The 19,803-nt window shown below is 40.5% G+C and overlaps 1 protein-coding gene and 1 pseudogene across 1 annotated transcript in view; both read left to right on the top strand.

Annotated features, from left to right (window-relative positions):
• Rad50 (RAD50 double strand break repair protein) overlaps positions 1-19,803 on the top strand; it is a 60,487-nt gene that overhangs the window by 7,088 nt on the left and 33,596 nt on the right. Inside the window, exons 4-16 of the mRNA XM_051168038.1 lie at positions 412-597; positions 1,049-1,253; positions 5,508-5,636; positions 5,844-6,009; positions 6,688-6,881; positions 7,599-7,805; positions 8,082-8,264; positions 10,506-10,663; positions 11,887-12,062; positions 13,144-13,381; positions 18,105-18,294; positions 18,914-19,040; positions 19,420-19,613. Of these exons, the coding sequence (XP_051023995.1) occupies positions 412-597; positions 1,049-1,253; positions 5,508-5,636; positions 5,844-6,009; positions 6,688-6,881; positions 7,599-7,805; positions 8,082-8,264; positions 10,506-10,663; positions 11,887-12,062; positions 13,144-13,381; positions 18,105-18,294; positions 18,914-19,040; positions 19,420-19,613 (2,353 nt within the window). The remainder of the gene's footprint in view (positions 1-411; positions 598-1,048; positions 1,254-5,507; positions 5,637-5,843; positions 6,010-6,687; positions 6,882-7,598; positions 7,806-8,081; positions 8,265-10,505; positions 10,664-11,886; positions 12,063-13,143; positions 13,382-18,104; positions 18,295-18,913; positions 19,041-19,419; positions 19,614-19,803) is intronic.
• On the top strand, positions 5,187-5,303 carry LOC127208850 (uncharacterized; annotated as a pseudogene).

Below are 19,803 nucleotides of genomic sequence, written 5' to 3'. Positions count from 1 at the left end.
TTTCTTTCACATGGGTGTCGAGGACTGAGCGCTAGGCGGCATGCTAGGCGGCAAATACGTCACCAACAGTTTTTCTCCATAGCTCCAAGAGTTTTCTTAGAATGAGGAAGCTATTTAATGGGACAAGTAAAGGGCCATTTTGTTTTTGTTTTTTATGGGAGAATCGTGTGTGCTGAGTATGTGGCTCAGTTGTAGAGTACTTGCCTAGTATACAGTCTTCAGTGTGACCCCCAGTACCACACAGACTGGTTGGGAGTTGGGGACAGGAGGATCGGAAGTTCAAGCTTGTTCTTGGCTACATAGTGAGTTTGTGGCCAGTCTCAGACAGACGAGACCCTCTCAACAGAAAGGCGAGCGATAGGTACCTACAAAGGTCACTTCACTAATAGCATTGATTCTCACTTTCTGCAGGCATGGTGAAAAAATCAGTATCAGCTCCAAATGTGCAGAAATTGACCGAGAAATGATAAGCTGTCTTGGGGTTTCCAAGTCTGTGCTAAATAATGTTATATTCTGTCACCAAGAAGACTCCAATTGGCCCTTAAGTGAAGGAAAAGCCCTGAAGCAGAAGTTTGATGAGATTTTCTCAGCAACAAGGTTTGTAGCTGTGATGTCATGAAGCCATGTTTTAGTTTGTGAGCTTGGCCCCTGTGCCCACCACCTGTGCTTCATGCCTACACCCCAAGTCTGGGCGGGATGTTTCTGCTGGTTTCATTGCTCAGGCTGCCCTCACGTTTCTTTGCTCACCAGCATCTGGAGCTTTAGGTGCACATGGCTACCTTGATCCTCTTTTATAAAAGAGAAAACTAAAAAGCAAGAAGGGTCAGCACTCACTGTTTCACCAAGTAATAACCGTCAGGCATCTGCCCTTCCAGTTTTCTTGTTGTGCATATTTATCTGGTAGAATAACTATACTTTTTTTCATTTAACCCTGATGTCATAAACATTTTCTAAGTTATTAACTCTTAAATCTAGTACTAATGTTTGCCTAATACTCTACTGTAATTTACTTAGCCAGAAGTTTTACTTTTATTTCATATCTTTAAAGGTACATTAAAGCCTTAGATACACTTCGACAGGTCCGTCAGACACAAGGTCAGAAAGTAAAAGAGTGTCAAACAGAATTGAAATATCTGAAGCAAAATAAGGAGAAAGCGTGTGAGATCCGTGATCAGATCACCAGCAAGGAAGCCCAGTTAGCGTCGTCACAGGAGATTGTCAAGTCTTATGAGAATGAACTTGAGCCATTGAAGGTAATTGATTTTTTTTTTTTAATGGGCAAATTCAAACTATGTTTATGGCATGTAATATGATTTAGTGTATTTGCTATAGAGATGGGTAAAGTCAGCTAATTAACATTTTCCTTATGTCATCTTTCTTTGTGTGTGTGTGATAAGAGCCCTTAAATCTATTTTCTCAGCAATTTACAAGTACACAACAATTAGGTACTGATTGTATTTACCATGGTGTGCAATAGCTGTTATTTAGTATATGAAAAAGAAATCCCCTCCCCCACCATGGCATCATTTAACCCTAAAGTACTTAGTTGTTTGGTTTGGTTTTTCTTTCTTTCTTTTTTAATTTAATTTAATTTTTTTACATGTACATTTATATTATTACACATATATACAATAGATTACCTATAGTAAGAAGAACCATGATACAATCAGGAATTATATAAATGTTACATTCTTAGAGTTTTGGCTATTTGTATTTGACAGCCTTGAAGAAGACATCTTTCCTATCTAAATTTCTGGATGTAAATCAATCTCCATCACATATTGTCATTATCAACTTAGAACACATATCTAGACCTAAAAACATCTTAGCTCCTAAACAATTAAGCTTCATTTTAAAACTAAACTACCTGGTCTTCAACTCCCTCAGAGACTTGAGGAGTAATCTTGATTACCTGAGTATGCCAGGAGCACAGGTTAGTAGCTTTCCAAATGAAAACATGACACAGACAGTTTTCTACCTGAATAGTCACTTAAAACTCTATAACGTTGGAGCATCTTCTTCAGCCTTCTGGCCCAATATATCTGACAGACATATTTGTGAGGCAGTAACTATTGAGGACTTGCTTACCCTGTCTTGGCAGAGTTTGGCCGTCGACTTTGCCTGTGTCCAAGCATGCCCTTTTTTTAGGCAGAATTCTGTCTGTGGTAAACATGAGGACTTTTTGCCCAGTGGCTGGTTTGTCACGTTTGAAGCCATCTCCATAAGGAGGCTCTTTTCTTTGATGCTCCTCATCCTCTGAGGGAGGCTGGGTGTTGCCAGGAGTTAACCTGTCTCATTGTCAGTGACTCTTTAAAGTAATAAAAACATTTTTAAATGCCATATTCTGCATGTCTCGGGTTTTTAAGACCTTGTCTTTCTATAGAGTCATATCTATCTGTGCACCTAAGATGTATATTCTTGTGATAAAAGTAGACTAGCAATTGACATGACCATGATTTAATCTACTAACATTTAATTTGTATAACTTATTTCTCCTAAACAGCTTGATAGCACGTTCAAGCACTGGAAGTAAGCCTGTGTTATAATTGAGTTATATGGGTACAATACCTCATAGTAGAGTAGAAATGTATTACATATATATTGGTTTGGTCTTTCTTTCTTTCTTTCTTTCTTTCTTTTCTTTTTTTTTTTTTTTTTTTAAGACTTATTTGTTATATATGCAGTGCTCTGCCAGCATGTATACCTGCATGCCGGAAGATGCATCAGATCACATTATAGATGGTTGTGAGCCACCATGTGGTTTCTGGGAATTGAACTCAGGACCTCGGGAAGAGCAGTTAGTGCTCTTAACCTCCTAGTCATCTCTCCAGCCCCATTGGTTTGGTTTTTCAAAACAGGGTTGCTCTATGTAGCCTTAACTGTCCTGCACTCTGTAAACCAGGCTGGCCTGGAACTCAGGTTACCTACTGCCTCTACCTCCCAAGTGCTAGGATTAAAGGTATGCAAAACCACCCACTCTAAAATACCTTAAAAAAAAAATAAGATGTGTTTATACAGTGTTCTGCCTGCATGTAATGCACGTACACCAGAAGAGGGCACCAGATCTCATTATCGATGGTTGTGAGCCACCATGTGGTTGCTGGGTTTTGAACTCAGGACTTCTAAAAGAGCAGCCAGTTCTCTTAACCTCTGAGCCATCTCCAGCCTGTAAAGTACCTTTTAAAAAACATTTACTTTTATGTCTATCGGTGTTTTGCCTGCATGTGTGACTGTGCACCATGTATATACAATGCCTGTGGAAGCCAGAAAGGCATCAGATCCCCTGGAAACTGGTGGTACAGACATTGTGAGTCACAGTGTGAGTGATGGAGTGGAGCTACTCTTAACCACTAAGCCATGTCTCCATCCCTATAGAGTACCTTATTTTTATGTGAACTTCGAGAGCATGTATATTTCTTTAAAATTATCAGACACTCAATTCTAACTAAAGTCTTAAGTCTGTGTTAGATGGTCAGTCTTAATTTATTCATTTAGGCTTTTAGATACAAGCTTTTTCTGTGTAGCCCTAGCTTTCTGGAACTCTCTTTGTAGACCAAGCTGGCCTTTGCTGGCCTCCATGCTCTGCCTCTTAGTGCTGGGCTTAAAGGTATGTGCCACTCCAATGCCCAGCTTAGACAGTTGGTCTGTAAGTGCCTGGAGAGGTTAGATTTGAGAGGAAGTAGATTGTGAGTGAATGGTTGGCACAGGTCCTAGGTATTGAGCACTGCTGTAGTTAAATCTGATTTTATAGGTGTTTTTCTTTTTTGAGATCTCCCAACTGACATGTCTTTGTAGAGAATTTTTATAATTTTAAGGATGTTCTTGACATTGTACAAAATTTGGAATTGATCCATGTATATGCAAATTAGTATAGCTTTTTAAGCTTGTGTTGTTGTTCTTTTAACTAGCTTACAGAATATCAGGTTTTCTTGTGGCATTTTCATGCATAGTTCGCTTTGGTCGTTCTTCTTCCTACCTTCTGGGTTTTATATATAAAGCCGGATCGTAGCCATTTGCCCAGGCTGACCTTAGAACCCTGGCCTAGGTTCAAGGGATCTTCTTTCCTACCTCCTTTCAGAGTCTGGATGAGGGCAGCAGCTGAGCCCTGTGCTTTATCAGAAAGACTTTCTGGAAATGCATGTCTTTAGTAGCATTTACCCGTGCTCCCTGTGTGCTGCATATCCATGCTTCAGTGTGCAAGCTCAGGAGGACCAGCAGTCCAGCCTCACCTCCCAGTCTTGTTTGGTCCATTCTTGGCTTTTGGGTCTCTGAGATGAGCTCTCACTTAGTCACCCACGATACATGATTCGTGATTCTCTTGCTTTCCTCTGAGCCCTGGGATTACAGGTGTGTACCACCACCAACCTGGTGTGTGCATCTTTGTCCAAGTTGCTCAAGTTTTCTGACTGTCTGCTTAGCCTGTGGGCTTACAGTCAGAGTACCACCTAATAGTGTCTGGAACATGGAACACAGTAGGCTTTAATCAGATATGACCATTATTATTAGTAAGATTACTTTGTTCAAATCTGTTTGAACATTTAGCTAACATTAAAGACTTCTGGGGATATAGAAGGGAACAAAATAAAGAACATTCCTTCTTGTATGGTGATTACATACTATTCACTAGTGTACAGAACATAAGATACGTTACTAGGATAATTTACATTATTTTTCCTTTATGTGTGTAGGTATTTTGCTTGCATGTATATCTGCGCCACATGCATGCCTGGTACACTTGGTGAATGGAGGCAGAAAGATTGAGAATTCATGGTGGTCTTTGGCTACATAGTGGGTTTAAAGCCAGTGTGGGCTACACAAGATCCTATGCCAACCAGAACAATGAGAAATTAGGGGTGGGGCTGTAGCTCAGTGTTAAAATGCTTGCCTATCACGTATGAAGCCCTGGGACCACGCCTCATCATTTAGTCATCATCACCATTATTATACAAAATAAACTAGCCATTTAAGATGTCTGTTCTTAAAAATGTGGCATTTGACAGGCTGGATTGAAGGCTCAGCAGATAAGAGGACTCACTGTTTTTGTGGAAGATCGAAGTTCAGTTGGCGACATCCTTATCAGACAGCTCCCAATTGCTTGTAGCTCTAGAACCAGGGGATCCACCACTTGCATGAACTCCTTTGGCATGTACACGGACACACATACATGTATACATGAATAATACTAAATCACTTCATGGTCTTTTGACTAAGATCAAGTGTAGTATCTGTTCTTAGCAATTTAGCATAAATAGTTAAAATGTGGCGTTTCACAGACAGTGGCTGTCAGTGCCTTATAAACAAATGACTTGTGTGGAGGTGGTTGAAAGCAAGCCATGGGCTTTCTGTGTCCTGAGCACTTACGTGATGTTCCTAGTGACTCTTTCACAGGCCGCTGTCAGCACTGAGCGATGGTGTCTTAGAAAATGACCCTGGCATAACCTATGCCCCTTTCGCAATGATGAAGCCAGAATGGATTCCATTCATGTAGAATGCACTTTTACTTTCAGAATCGCCTGAAAGAAATTGAACACAACCTGTCTAAAATAATGAGACTTGACAACGAAATTAAAGCCTTGGATAGCCGAAAGAAACAAATGGAGAAAGATAACAGTGAATTGGAACAGAAAATGGAAAAGGTTTGTGGTGATAAATTTTGTTCTCTTTGAAAATTTGAGGATTATCATACTGAATTACACTTCAACCCTTTTGTCTTCACATTTTGGGGAAAAGTAAACTTGATGTTTGTGATACCACTTTTAAAACAGATATTGAATAAAATTTCCATTGTGTTAGAGTGGTTATCATAGTAATCCATTAAAGCTGTTTATTTTGGTTTGATACAGGTTTTTCAAGGGACCGATGAGCAACTAAATGACTTATATCGCAATCACCAGAGAACAGTGAGGGAGAAAGAACGGCGCTTGGTAGACTGTCAGCGGGAACTTGATAAGCTGAGTAAAGAGGCACGGCTCCTCAGCCAAGAAAGAGAAGAGCTGCTTGTGGAGCAGGGTAAGCCACAGGCCTGACGTGGCCTTCTCCCTTCTAGAACATATGTTTTCTGTGTGAATGAAGACTCTGCTCAGAATGAACGCTGAGAACATCCAGTCTCAAAAGCCTGTATAGTGTGCTTCCATTTCTATGCCATTCTGAAATGTCGAAAGCTGAGGTCCTAGTGACAAATTCATGGTTGCCAAGGATAGTGGATAGAAAGGGGGACAGGAGGAAGATGGCTGTGCTTCTGGTTACAGAACAAGAAGAGTCTTACCGTGTTGAAACTGTTAAGTGTCTATTTACTACCATTATGTGAACTGATAGCTCAGTGGTTAAGAGCACTTTCTCCTCTTCCAGAGAACTTGAGTTTGGTTCCTAGCACCCACATTGGGAGCCTTACAGTCACCTCTTTTCTCCATGGGCACTCACACACATGTGGCACAGACACAGGAACACAGATGTACACATAAACAAAAATTTTAAATCTCTTAGAAAGTTATAGGAAACTTAATGCATATACACAAATGAGTGTAAATAGCACTGGAGAATTTGGATAGACCTGTGGTTATACAATGTCAGTATACAGCTTAGAGCACACTGGGCAGAGTATATAGAGATTACATATAAATCTACTGTTACCACAACTTTAAAAAAAAATCAGCTAAAAGAATGTTTTTTTTTTCTTTTTAAATAAAGGTCGTCTACAACTACAGGCAGATCGCCATCAAGAACATATCCGAGCCAGAGATTCACTAATTCAGTCTTTGGCAACACATCTTGAATTGGATGGTTTTGAGCGTGGCCCATTCAGTGAAAGACAGATTAAGAATTTTCATGAGCTTGTGAGAGAGAGACAGGAAAGAGAAGCTGAAACCGCCAGCCAGCTCTTGGTAAATATCTTGAACCCCAGGTTTGTTGTCTTTTGTGTCAGCTTCACTAGGTGATCCTATAAACCTTTTTGTTTTGTTGTTTGCTTGTTTGTTTTTTGAGACAGGGTGTCTCTGTGTAGCCCTGCCTCCTGGACTCGCATTGTAGACCAGGCTGGCCTGGAACTCACAGAGACCAGTCTGTCTTTGCCCACCTGAGTGCTGGGATTAAAGGTGTGTGTCACCATGAATTCTATAAACTTTTAAAGTGATTCTGACCTTGTCACATTTTTTAGCTGAGTTTTGAGCTTTTAAGTAGAAAAAAAAAAGCTGGAGAAACAATTTTTTTGTTGTTTTGTTTTGTTCTTTGAGATAGGGTTTCTCTGTGTAGCCTTGGCTGTCCTGGACTCATTTGTAGACCAGGCTGGCCTTGCTCTCTGCCTCTGCCTCCCAAGTGCTGGGATTAAAGGCCTGTGCCACCACGCCTGGCTTGAGAAACTTTTTTTTTTTTTTAAGGATAAAAATAGCATAGTATAGATGTATGGTTTTATTTTTAGTAAAATTTGTTTTTGAGGACAATTGCAAAAAAAGTTTGTTCACAGTTACAAATATCTCTGGGCGATGCTTTTCACAGTTATAGAAATTATTTCCTATATTTCCTTCATTGTATGTGTTACTTTGAAAGGAAGTTTCCTTAGTTGCTTAATGAAAGAGTTACTAATGTGCATTTTTGACATGTAGAACGACCTTACAGAAAAAGAAACTCTGAAGCAAAAGCAGATTGATGAGATAAGAGACAAGAAGAGTGGACTGGGAAGAATGATTGAGCTGAAAACAGAAATCCTCACTAAGAAGCAGGCCGAGCTGAGGAGCGTCAAGAACGAGCTGCAGCAGCTGGAGGGCTCCTCAGACAGGGTTCTGGAACTGGACCAGGAACTCACAAAGACTGTAAGCTGTCCTCAAGTGTCTTATCTGTCGCTCACCTTGAGACTGTGGCCCTTCAGTTAATAAGCCATATAAAATGAGCTTATTTAAATACATATATATATATATAGTTGCTCTTAGGAATAATTTTTGCTTTTAATGGCAAAACTGAAGGTTTATTGAAAGAAAGACCACTACATTTTCCAAGTGATCCTGGGAGGTAATTTCCATTACACTTTGTCATCATCTTAATTCTGGTGCAGAATATATAAATATGCATTTTTTTGAATTCTTGATTAGGAACATGAACTAAGCAAGGCTGAGAAAAATAGCCGTGTGGAAACCCTAAAAGCAGAGGTAATAAGCCTCCAAAATGAGAAAGCTGACCTGGACAGGAGCTTGCGGAAGCTGGACCAGGAGATGGAGCAGTTAAATCATCACACAACAACTCGCACGCAGATGGAGATGCTGACCAAAGACAAAGTATGACTTCCTTTCTGTGGTAGCTGTGCTGGCTGGTATTTAAAATAGTTACCTTCCATTTGTAGTCGTAGCCTGAAATATTGGCTTGGTATTTAGAGCTTACAAGAGCTCAGTATTAAAAATAGGCTTATAAAATAGACTTTTATGCTTAAAACTTTTTTTTTCTATTTAGTAGTTGTTTCTGTTTTTGAAATAGGATATTGTCTTTGTTGGCCTCTGACTCTGCGGACTCAAGTGACTCTCCTGCCTCAGCCTCCTAACTGGGAATATAGAAAAAAGTTATGTTTTAGTAACAAAAAGCCCAGTAATACAAACACAAAAATGCACTCTTCATTGGTAAATTTTTTTTTCTGGTTTTCAAGACAAGAGTTTCCCTTTGTAGCTCTGGCTGTCCTGTAACTCTTTGTAGATGAGGAACTCACAGCACTCCCCTGCCTCTGCCTCCTGAGTGCTGGGATTAAAGTGTGCCACCACGCCAAACTGTTGGTAACTTTTAACAAATCAAAAAATTTTTATGACATTAGAATTGTTATTACTCTGGCTTAAAAAGACCATCCTAGGACATGGGCGATGCCTTGAAGGTGAAGATGCTTGCTGTCCAGCCCGACCACCTGAGTTTAAACCATGGAGCTCACACGATAGAAGGAAAGAGCTGACGCCAAAGTTGTCCTCTGACTTCTACTTGAGTGTGCCATAGTTGGACTGCACACATGCGCGCACACACACACACACACACACTTACTTTTTTTTTTTTTTTTTTTTTTTTTTTACAGTCCAAGTCCTCTATTTCTTTTTGTACATTAGGCCATGAATTACGGAATGGGCTCCAGCAGCTCAGGCTCCTTCTCCTTCGTGCTCATGAAGTGAGCTTCTCTGGGTGGCACAGGCTGGTGTTTCAGCTGACCCCAGGTGCCCTTTTCCTTGGCTTCCTTCTTCTTCTGGTCGTTCTCCTTCACATGCTTCAGGAAGATGTCCCCTCTCTTAGAGTGCCTGATGTGCTCAATGTGCTCATTGATTGTCTCAGCGAGAATCTTGCCCTTAACCTGCTTGTTCACAATGATGCCCACAGCATGCTGGGTAACGTTATAGACTCTTCTGTAACACTGTGGGGCATTCCTTTTTGAACAGTGCCCATTCCCTTGATGCCTACAATATCGCAGGTATGTGGCCATAGGAAAAACTCCATGTTTCCTAAAAGGCCTAGAGAACATAGAGTGAGTGCCCCTCCTCTTTCCGTTTGTGTCCATTATTTTGGCAAGTTACTGGAAGATGGCTGCTGTGGCCCCACATTTTTTTTAAAGGCAGTCTTCACTCCAAGTCTTTAAGAAATTTTATATTTTTTTGCTTGAATTTTTATACTTTACATTTTTTAAACAGGAATTTCAGCCATTCCAGAATTTGTTTATTGAATTTAATTAATTCATTTTTAAGATTTATTTATTTATTATTATGTATACAGTGCTCTGCCTGCATGCACACCTGCAGGCCAGAAGAGGGCATCAGATCACATCCTAGTTGTAAGACACCATGTGGTTGCTGGGAATTGAACTCAGGACCCATGGAAGGGCAGACAGTGCTCTTAACCGCTGAGCCATCTCTCCAGTCCAATAAATTAATTTATATATATATATTTTTTAAAAAGATTGATTTATTTTGTGTGTACCTGTGTTTTGCTTGTATATGTCTGTGTGATGGTGTTGGATCCCCTGAACTGGAGTTACAGACAGTTAGTTGTGAGCTACCATGTGAGTGTTGGGAATTGAACCTGGGTCCTCTGGAAGAACAGCCAGTACTCTTAACCACTGAGCCATCTCTCCATCCCCCAATTAATTCATATTCAAATTCTACTTATTATTTAGTGTATGTTTATGAGCATACACATGCTTTATAGCCACCTGTACTGTTGCACACCTTTAGAGGCAGAGACAGAGGCAGATGGATATCTGTGAGTCCCTGGCCAGCCTGTTCTACCTAGTGAGTTCCAGGCCAGTCAGGACTATTGAATGAGATTCTTTCTCAAAAATCTCAGAGAGAAAGAGAGTGACAGTGCTGTGGAGTTGGCTCTCTCCTGCCTTCACGTGAGTCTCAGGTAAATGCCAGTGGACAAGCTTTTGTGGCAGATGCTGTGACCTGCTGAGCCACTGCATCAGGCCCCAGAATTTACTGTTTTCTTAATAAAATATGGAGATACAGGCTTGACTTTTTAACGCTGATTTGTTTTATTTTGTATTTTCATTACAGACTGACAAAGATGAACAAATCAGAAAAATAAAGTCTAGGCACAGTGATGAACTAACTTCACTGCTGGGGTATTTTCCTAACAAAAAACAACTGGAAGATTGGCTTCACTCTAAATCCAGAGAAATTAACCAGACCAGGGACAGGCTTGCCAAACTGAAGTGAGTTGCTAGAACATTACCATTGATACAACTCTCTTATTTCTTGCTTATTTTTTTTTAAATAGTCATTGTCATGAGATGGTATGTCATATTCAATTGCCTACTTCTGGCAATTTAAATAGAATGTAGTGGGAGTGGTTGAGACCTCTTGTCTCTTCAAACTATAGAAAAAGATTGGCACCCAGGGGTTGTACTCTGCCTCTGAATAAGGCACTGCTCAGACTTCTCTTAAGGGGTGGTTGGATAAGAGAGTACAGCACTTCTCATAAGGTTTCTAGGGAGATAGTAGGTTTGGCCTTTTCTGTATTAAATTTGGGTGTTTTCTTTTTTCTTTTTTTGTTTGTTTGAGCCAGGGTCAAACTGGCTGGTCTCCAAGTGAGATCCTTTTGCCTCAACTTTGGCATACTGGAATTATAAGGTGTATGTCATTATGCCTGGCTCAAATTTGTAATTATTTCTAGAAGGGTCTTTTAGTGAATAGAATATTTTAAGTGTTTAATATTTTAATATTTTAAGTGGCCTCCAGTTGCTCAGTTCTATAATCTGGGCTCTAAGACCACGAGCCCCAGAAATACAGCAGAATTCTGGCCCCTGTACATTTATCTGGGAACTGTGGTCCATGCTCAGCATTAGTGTTAGCATTAGGTCAGTTTCCTAGGCAGAGCATTCAACTGCAAGATTCAGTTAGAGCATTCAACTTGTTCCTTTGACTTCTAAAAAAGAATGGTGCTGGAGTGTAGCTTAGTGGTAGAGTATGTGCCTACCATGCCTGAGGCCCTGGGTTCTATTTCCAGCACAGAACTATACCAAGTAGAGGAAAATAACTGTTCATGCTTAACTCTTATGATTTTTGGCAGAATTTTTCTTGTATCTCCTTAATCAAAAATTTCACTTCTGGAGAGAGGGCTCAGTGGTTAAGAGCACTGGCTGGTGAGTTCTAGGCCAGCCTGGTCTACAAAGGGAGTCCAGGACAGCCAGGACTACCCAGAGAAACCTTGTCTAAAAAAAAAAAAAAAAAAGCACTTTCCCATTCCAGGCATCTGACACCCCTTTCTGGTCTCTTTGGACACCAGATACACACGTGGTGCACATGCAGATACACACGTGCACATACAGATACACACGTAGTGCACATGCAGACATAGAGACAAAACATCATACACGGAAACTAAATCAGAAAGATTAAATTACTTTTAAATATCCCATGTTTGTTTATATTTTAGCAAAGAACTAGCTTCTGCCGAACAAAATAAAAGTCATATAACTCATGAGCTAAAGAAAAAGGAAGAACAGTTGTCCAGTTATGAAGATAAACTATTTGATGTTTGTGGTAGCCAGGATTTTGAAAATGATTTAGATAGACTTAAAGAAGAAATTGAAAAATCCTCAAAACAGCGAGGTAAGTTACAATTTATATTATCAAGGCACTTTGTTGCCTTTTGAAATGTCATTCACAGGTAACTGCTGAGGATCAGAGATTTTAAGACCTTTTTAAAAGATTTATTTATTTTTATGTGCATTGATATGCCTGCATGTAATCTGTGTGAGGGTTCCAGATCCCCTGGAACAGACACTTGTGAGCTTCTGTGTGGGTGCTGGGAATCGAACCCAGATCCTCTGGAACAGACACTTGTGAGCTCCTGTGTGGGTGCTGGGAATCGAACCCAGATCCTCTGGAAGAACAGCAAATGCCCTTAACCACTTAGCCATCTCTCCCATCCCTCTTAAGACTTATTTTTAATTTTCATTTTGTTTTTGTTTTTCAAGACAGGGTTTCTCTGTGTAGCCCTGGCTCTCTTGGACTTGCTTTGTAGACCAGTCTAGCCTAGAACTACCAGAGATCTACCTGCCTCTGCCTCCCAAGTGCTGGGATTAAAGGTGTGGGCTACCACGCCCTGCCCTTGTAAAATTATTTTTAATTGTGTATATGGAGCCATATGTGCATATGAGTCAGGTGTCCACCAAAGACAGATCTCCCTGGAAGAAGAGTTGTAGGTGGTTGTGAGCTGCCCTGTATGTGCTAAGAACTAACTCTGGTCCTCTGCTAGAGCAACAAGTGCTCTTAACTGCTGGGCACCCTTCCAGTCTGAGAAAGGAGATTTTAAAACCTTGTTATGGATCCAAGTGACTTGAACTCATTCCTGGCTGTACAACTCACTGTACAACTTGCTGAACCCTTTCTGTGTTTCAGATTTATCATCTATAAAATGAAAAGAAAGCTATGCACTGTATAGGACATTACAGAGGAGTAAATGAGATGTGTGTATAAGAAATGCCTGGCATGTAAAAAGGTCTCAGTAAAATGTTAGGATTTTTGTATGCTACCAAAAAATTATGCAAATTAGATGTAGACAATCCTTAGGAAGATTTAAATGTTAAAATCTTTATTTCATTTGGGTATATTTATAATGCAAGAACAATAATTATAGAAGAAAATGTGCATCTGACTATAGATTTCTTTTTCTTTCTTTTTTTAATAGCTATGCTGGCTGGAGCCACAGCAGTTTACTCCCAGTTCATTACTCAACTGACAGATGAAAACCAGTCCTGTTGCCCAGTCTGTCAGCGAGTATTTCAGACAGAAGCTGAATTACAGGAAGTCATCAGTGACTTGCAGTCCAAGCTGAGGCTTGCTCCAGATAAACTGAAGTCAACAGAATCAGAACTAAAAAAAAAAGAACGGCGCCGTGATGAAATGCTTGGGCTTGTGCCCATGAGGTAAGCTTAAAGTAGTCATGGAGTCAGTGTAGTCTCTTCTCTGTGTGTTTGCTGAGGCTCAGCTTGAGTCTTAGTTAAGACAGCTTTTAAACCGGTTGTTGATGTCATTTTCCAAACCCCACAAACAAATTAAAATATGAAAAGTTCTGCCAAAAGACAACTTAAAAAATTTGTATGTGTGTGTGGGTGTTTTGCCTACAGGTATGTCTGTATACCACAAGTATACTTGGTGCCCACAGAAGCTAAAAGAGAGAGTGTTAGATCCCCTGGGACTGGAGTTACATAGATTTATGAGCTGCCATGTAAGGGCTGGGAACTAAATCTTGGTCCTCTGGAAGAGTAACCGGTGCTCTTAAGTTTACATTTTATTTATTTGGTGTGGGTATGGGCATGCCATGCCTGCCACTCATGTGGTCAGAGGGCTGCTTTCAGAAGTCTGTTCTCTCCTTCCATTATGTGGGTCCTAGGGATCAAACTCAGACCATTAGGCTTGTTGGCTGGCAACTTTACCCACTAAGCAATCTCGTCATCCCCAAAGACAACTTTAAGAATATATTTTATTTTATTTTATTTTTTGTTTTGTTTTGTTTTTTTTTTTTGAGACAAGATTGTTCTGTGTAGAGCTGGCTGTCCTGGAACTAGCTCTGTAAACCAGGCTGGGCAAGAACTCACAGAGATCTGCCTGCCCCTGCTTTCCAAGTGCTGGGATTAAAGGTGTGCACCACTACCGCCCAGCAAGAGTATATTTTATGTTGTTCCCACTTTTGAAGAATCACAGATTATTTTTGTCATTACCTTCTTCTTCTTTTTTGTTTTTGTTTGTTTGTTTGTTTGTTTTGTTGTTGTTTTTTTGTTTGTTTTTCGAGACAGGGTTTCTCTGTGTAGCCTTGGCTGTCCTGGACTCACTTTGGAGACCAGGCTGGCCTCGAACTCACAGCGATCCGCCTGCCTCTGCCTCCCGAGTGCTGGGATTAAAGGCGTGAGCCACCACGCCCGGCTCTACCTTCTTCTTATACACAAGAAATTCAGGCAATAGTCTATTACCAAGTATAGTCCCATGAGGAACTATGTGATTCCCATCGGGGTGTCTCCTGGGACATAGAGTTCAAGGCTGGCTACAGAGACCATAGACATGCACATAGGAGCTGATGGTCTTATTGAGGAGACAAGCGCTCAGAATTAGACAGGAAGACGGGCTCAACAGAAGAACTTTAAAATGGTGCAGACAGATGTGGTGTTATGAAGAAGGGAATGGAGGTTGGGGTTAAGAATGAGACTATGGCAGGGAAGGGATGTAAAGCCTTGAGAAGTTTGTGCGACTTAGTTATAAGGGCAACAGGGAATTAGAACCCTGTACAAAGAGGGGCTTACGCTAGACTACACCCAGAAAGTTATCTCAGATTCGAGGAGGCATGATGTGTACGGCTGGCTCCCATACGTTGGAAAGATGGGGCTACATTATAGTCACGCCTAGTTGCAACTACCTGCTGGGTGATCAGGAGCTGTCCCAGTCTTTAACCAAAGTGTTTAGGAAAGTTAATCTCTTGCTAATATATTGAGTAGAACAGAGTGAGAAAATCTCTGGAAGCAGAGAAGCCAGAAACCCTTGTCCAGAAAAACCACAGGAGAATTTCAGGAAAATGAGGAACATCTAAGGAGGCAGCTTTATGGCAGCCAGCTGCTAAGGTAGCCCCCACAGTCTATTTGTGCTCACGTGTCGTTGCTTCTCATACTACAGGCAGGATTGGTCTGTGTAAACTGAAATAGGCCAGGCTTTATCTGATGGTGCAGATCTGCAGTCCCAGCACTTCAGAGGTGGAGGCAGCAAGATTAGTTGTTCAGGGTCATCCTCTTCTGCGTAGCAAGGTCAGTCACAAACTGGGCTACATGGGACTTGTTGCAATCAATCAATAAGAAAGATAGAAGTGATAGCCTGTCCTTGCAAGACTATGTTATCTAAGGTACTGTGACTGACGACAACTGTTCTGGTCTGCCATGTTCAAGTAGCTCTGTAGAGAAGCTACATGATGGGCACTGGAGGCCGTTCCGACTGGACAGGTGAGTTTGGAAGTAGATTTGTAGTAATTGATCTTGAGAAGACTATAGCCTTAGCCAAATATCTGGACTCCACCTCCCTGAGAGAGGCGGAAGTGTCAGAAACATACCTCCTGGTCCTCGTATCTGAGCAGTAACAGGCACTCTTCTTTAAGCTGCTTGGTTTGGGGTATCTTACTCGGCAACAAGAGATAAGTACTGTACACATCTAGAGAAAGCCAGAGAGAAGGTGATAAGAACACACAGCAGTAGCTTGAGATTGAAAAGAAAGAATAAGATAGTATCTAGAAAAATGATCAAATAAAAAGATAAAGCTTCAAGTCAGTAGAAAACACACACAGAGAAAATATGAAGTTGTGCTGTCATACTGAAGTCTTTCACATGACACAAGGTAACATGGTGCTCTATTTCAGGGCTCCTGTCACAACTCCTCTTCACAGAGTGAGCAGAGTGAGTAGCAGTTCTTAGTCACTGCCATGTCTTGTGACTCTGGTTGCTTTGCTAAATGAAGAATAATAGCATTTATTCTAGTCACTTCTGTATAATTGAATAACAGGAGGACTTACTGCCATGTCTCATGATTCTGTAGGATGGCTGCCATCTGGGTCTTGCAGGAAGCAGCAGCATCCTAAGGTTTGCTGGGACTGATGTTCAGGATGGCTGATACTGACTGCTGGCCAGCTGAGGGCTGTCAGTGTGCTTCCACATGGCCTCTGTGTGTGTCCTGGGCATTGGTCAGCAAAGTGGGCTACCCGAGTACAGCTATCTCAAGAGACAGGAAGCCAATGCTTTGTGTAGTCTCTTTCTCATCTTTACAGATTTATATATGTGTTTACAATTTTTATTAAATATTTTTACATATACATTTATATTTTTGCATATATATATATATATATAAAATAAACTACCTACAGCAAGAAGAGCCACAAAACAATCAGGAATTTTATATCTGTATGTTACATTCATAGTGTTTTGGCTTTTTGTATTTGGCAGCCTTGAAAGAAACATCTTTCCTATCTTGGTGAGTCAAAAATTCTTAATGTAAATCTATTAGATCTCATAATTATCAACTTAAAACATCTATCTAGACCTAAAAACATCTTAACCCCAAAACAACTAAGCTTAATTGTAAGACTAAACTATCTGGTCTTCAACCCCCTCAGAGACTAGAGAAGGAATAAAATTAATAACTGAGTATACAGTGAGTGCAGGTTAGCAGCTTCCAAAATGCGAAGATGTCAGACAGATTTATATTTTTATTCTAATTCAGTATACATGTTGGGGGCGGGCACATGCATACACCCCTAGAGGCCATAGGCATTAAATACTGTGGGAGCAAGAGTTTTGGATTTTTCAGAAATAAAATTGATTTTTTTAAAAAAAGATTTACTTTTATATGTATGGGTGTTTTGTTTTCTTGTATAATCTATACCATGCATGCAGTGCCCATGCGGGCCAGAAGAGATCATTGGATCCCATGAAAAACAATTAGAGACAGTTGTTAGCTACCATCTTGGTCCTGGGAATTAAACCCCAGTATTCTAGAAGAATAACCAGTGCTTTTAACCACTGAGTCATTTCTCCAGCCCCTAAGCTTGACAAAGACTGAATGTGTGTTACTGCTTTACAGTTGTCATCAGCAATAGGTATGGAGCTCATACTTGTCTTAGAGACAGTAAGTCAAGTTCACGTAGTTATAGTAAAAGAGAAAGATTGATGGTTTTTGTACCTTGAGCTTATGTAACATTTGGCTAAATTTCTGGCCTCTTCCCTTCCTCTCTGTAATTTAAAATATTTTTAATTTTGAAGTAATTTTCTACTTAGAAAAAAGTTACAATACTAGTACAGAGACTACACATTACTCTTCTTCTGATATTAACAGTTGGTGTGACCATATACAGTTACCGAAACCAGGAGAATAACTGTGGTACAGCCCTCCCAACTGACTACAAACCACACTTGCATTTCATCAGTTTTCTCTTCACTGTCTGAAGGATCGCACACTGCATCTGATTCTTTCTCTACAGCTCCGCAGGCTCCCACAGTCAGTGTGCAACAACAGTGTATCCACCTGTCTCTTTCATGACCTTGAAACTTTTGATGAATGCAGTTAATTTGTAAAGTATCTCTGCTTGGCAACACCCAGTAATAATTATTACAAACAATTATCAACAGCAGGGCACGGTGGCTCACACCTGTAATCCCAGCACTTGGGAGGCAGAGGCAGTGGATCACTGTGAGTTCAAGGCCAGCCTGGTCTACAAATTGAGTCTACACAGAGAAACCCTGTCTCGAAAAAACAAACAAAACTAACCAACCAACCACACAAACAAACAAATTATCAACAGCTACTAGCATTAGTAGAAATAGATGTTTGAAAAACAGGATGTACACGTAGTTTCAATGTATCACTCTTAAGACATTTTTTTTAAATACAAAGGGGGCAAAGTAGCCATTTTACAGTGGAGAAACATGGCTAATACTACTATAACCAAGCAAATACAATGAACATCACAAGTAATAGACATATTGGCATCACTGAGCTACTGACAGGATGTCCTAGAAAGAGGTAACAGCTCTTCCGTGCTGTTCTTGCCCAAACACATAGCCTCACTTTAACTATAAGAAAACATCAGCTGGATTGATTTTCACTGTGTTTTCTCTTAAGGCAGAGCATAATTGATTTGAAGGAGAAGGAAATACCAGAATTAAGAAACAAACTACAGAGTGTCAATAGAGACATACAACGCGTAAAGAACGACATAGAAGAACAAGAAACACTCTTGGGTACAATAATGCCTGAAGAAGAAAGTGCTAAAGTATGCCTGACAGATGTTACCATTATGGAGAGGTTCCAGGTAAGCTTATTGCAGTTTAAAGCAGAATAAAATTCATCTGGGGACTTGAATGTGAAATGTAAGTGTATTAAAAACAGTAGCTGATGGGCTGGAGAAATGGCTCAGAGGTTAATAGCACTGTCTGCTCTTCCAAAGGGCCAGAGTTCAATTCCCAGCAAACACATGGTGGTTCATGACCATCTGTAATGAGATCTGGTGCCTTCTTGTGCAGACAGGCACACGTGCGGGTGGATTTTGTGTAAATAATAAATCTTAAAAAAAAAAAAAAATAGCTGGGCAGAGGCAGGTGGATCTCTGTAAGTTCAAGGCCAGCCTGGACTACACAGTGAGACCCTGTCCCCTCCCCCCTTTCTCTCTCTCTCTATTTAGATATATAGATAGTATATATACATACATATACACACTATATAGTAGCTAATTTTCATGTGCAGACAACTAATTTGTATACATTCTTAGGCTTAAAGTGTTCATAAACTATGGAAATTGAGGTATAATTCATTTACCTTATTTGAAGTATTAGAACTTAATTTCACTTTTTATCCTATTAAACTTGGCTTTAAAAGGGTTTGCATCGTGATAATGCAGTAAGTCTCTTAGAAGTAACTGTTCTGTTCTTAAGATGGAGCTGAAAGATGTTGAAAGGAAGATTGCACAGCAGGCAGCTAAGCTGCAGGGGGTAGACTTGGATCGGACTGTGCAGCAGGTTAACCAGGAAAAACAAGAGAAGCAACACAAACTAGATACAGGTAATGTCATCTCTTTGCTCACAACTCACAGAGACCTCAGTGCTGCTCCACGTGCATTTCATAGTGAACTCATACCCACTCTATGGAATAGCCCACAGTGATGCGTTCTCCTCTCTCCAGTATCACTTCCTGGTTTCTTTGCCTTGTGCAGGAGACTTGGAATTATAGATGGTTAGACCAGCTGGGCTCTTTCTCAGTCAGACCTGCCCCGTGAGCTTCACCTGAGAGTAGCCAGCAAACAGGATGTCTTTGTTGCATGCAGTGGAGCCCCCAGAATTCAGCGTTTGAATTCTATACACTACCAGAACTCAAAGGATGATAGCAGTGTTTTCTATGCCCACCTGTTAGCCACCGAATCGTCCGTTGTGTTTCTGTTCAGTTTCCAGTAAGATAGAATTGAACCGTAAGCTTATACAGGACCAACAGGAACAAATTCAGCACCTGAAAAGTAAAACAAATGAGCTGAAATCAGAGAAACTGCAGATCTCCACGAACTTGCAACGTCGTCAGCAAATGGAGGAGCAGACTGTGGAGTTATCCACTGAAGTTCAGTCTTTATACAGAGAGATAAAGGTAGGAATGTGTACACGTGTTGTTTTCTAAGTTAGTTCAGACACAAAATTCTCATTATTAGTCTAAGAGGCATAATTACAGTTACTGTGAAAATCAAGTGAAAGTGTTACGTGATTCTTCGTGTGATTTCTGAGTGGCAGAGTGGGTATTAATAAGTAAGAATTTGGGAAAAAAAGAGTTGAGTCATGTG

The sequence above is a fragment of the Acomys russatus genome, chromosome 25, assembly GCF_903995435.1.
Source record: "Acomys russatus chromosome 25, mAcoRus1.1, whole genome shotgun sequence".
NCBI classification, from domain to species: Eukaryota; Metazoa; Chordata; class Mammalia; order Rodentia; family Muridae; genus Acomys; species Acomys russatus.
The sequence above is the reverse complement of the archived record's forward strand: the minus strand, read 5'-3'. Positions and strand labels throughout refer to the sequence as shown.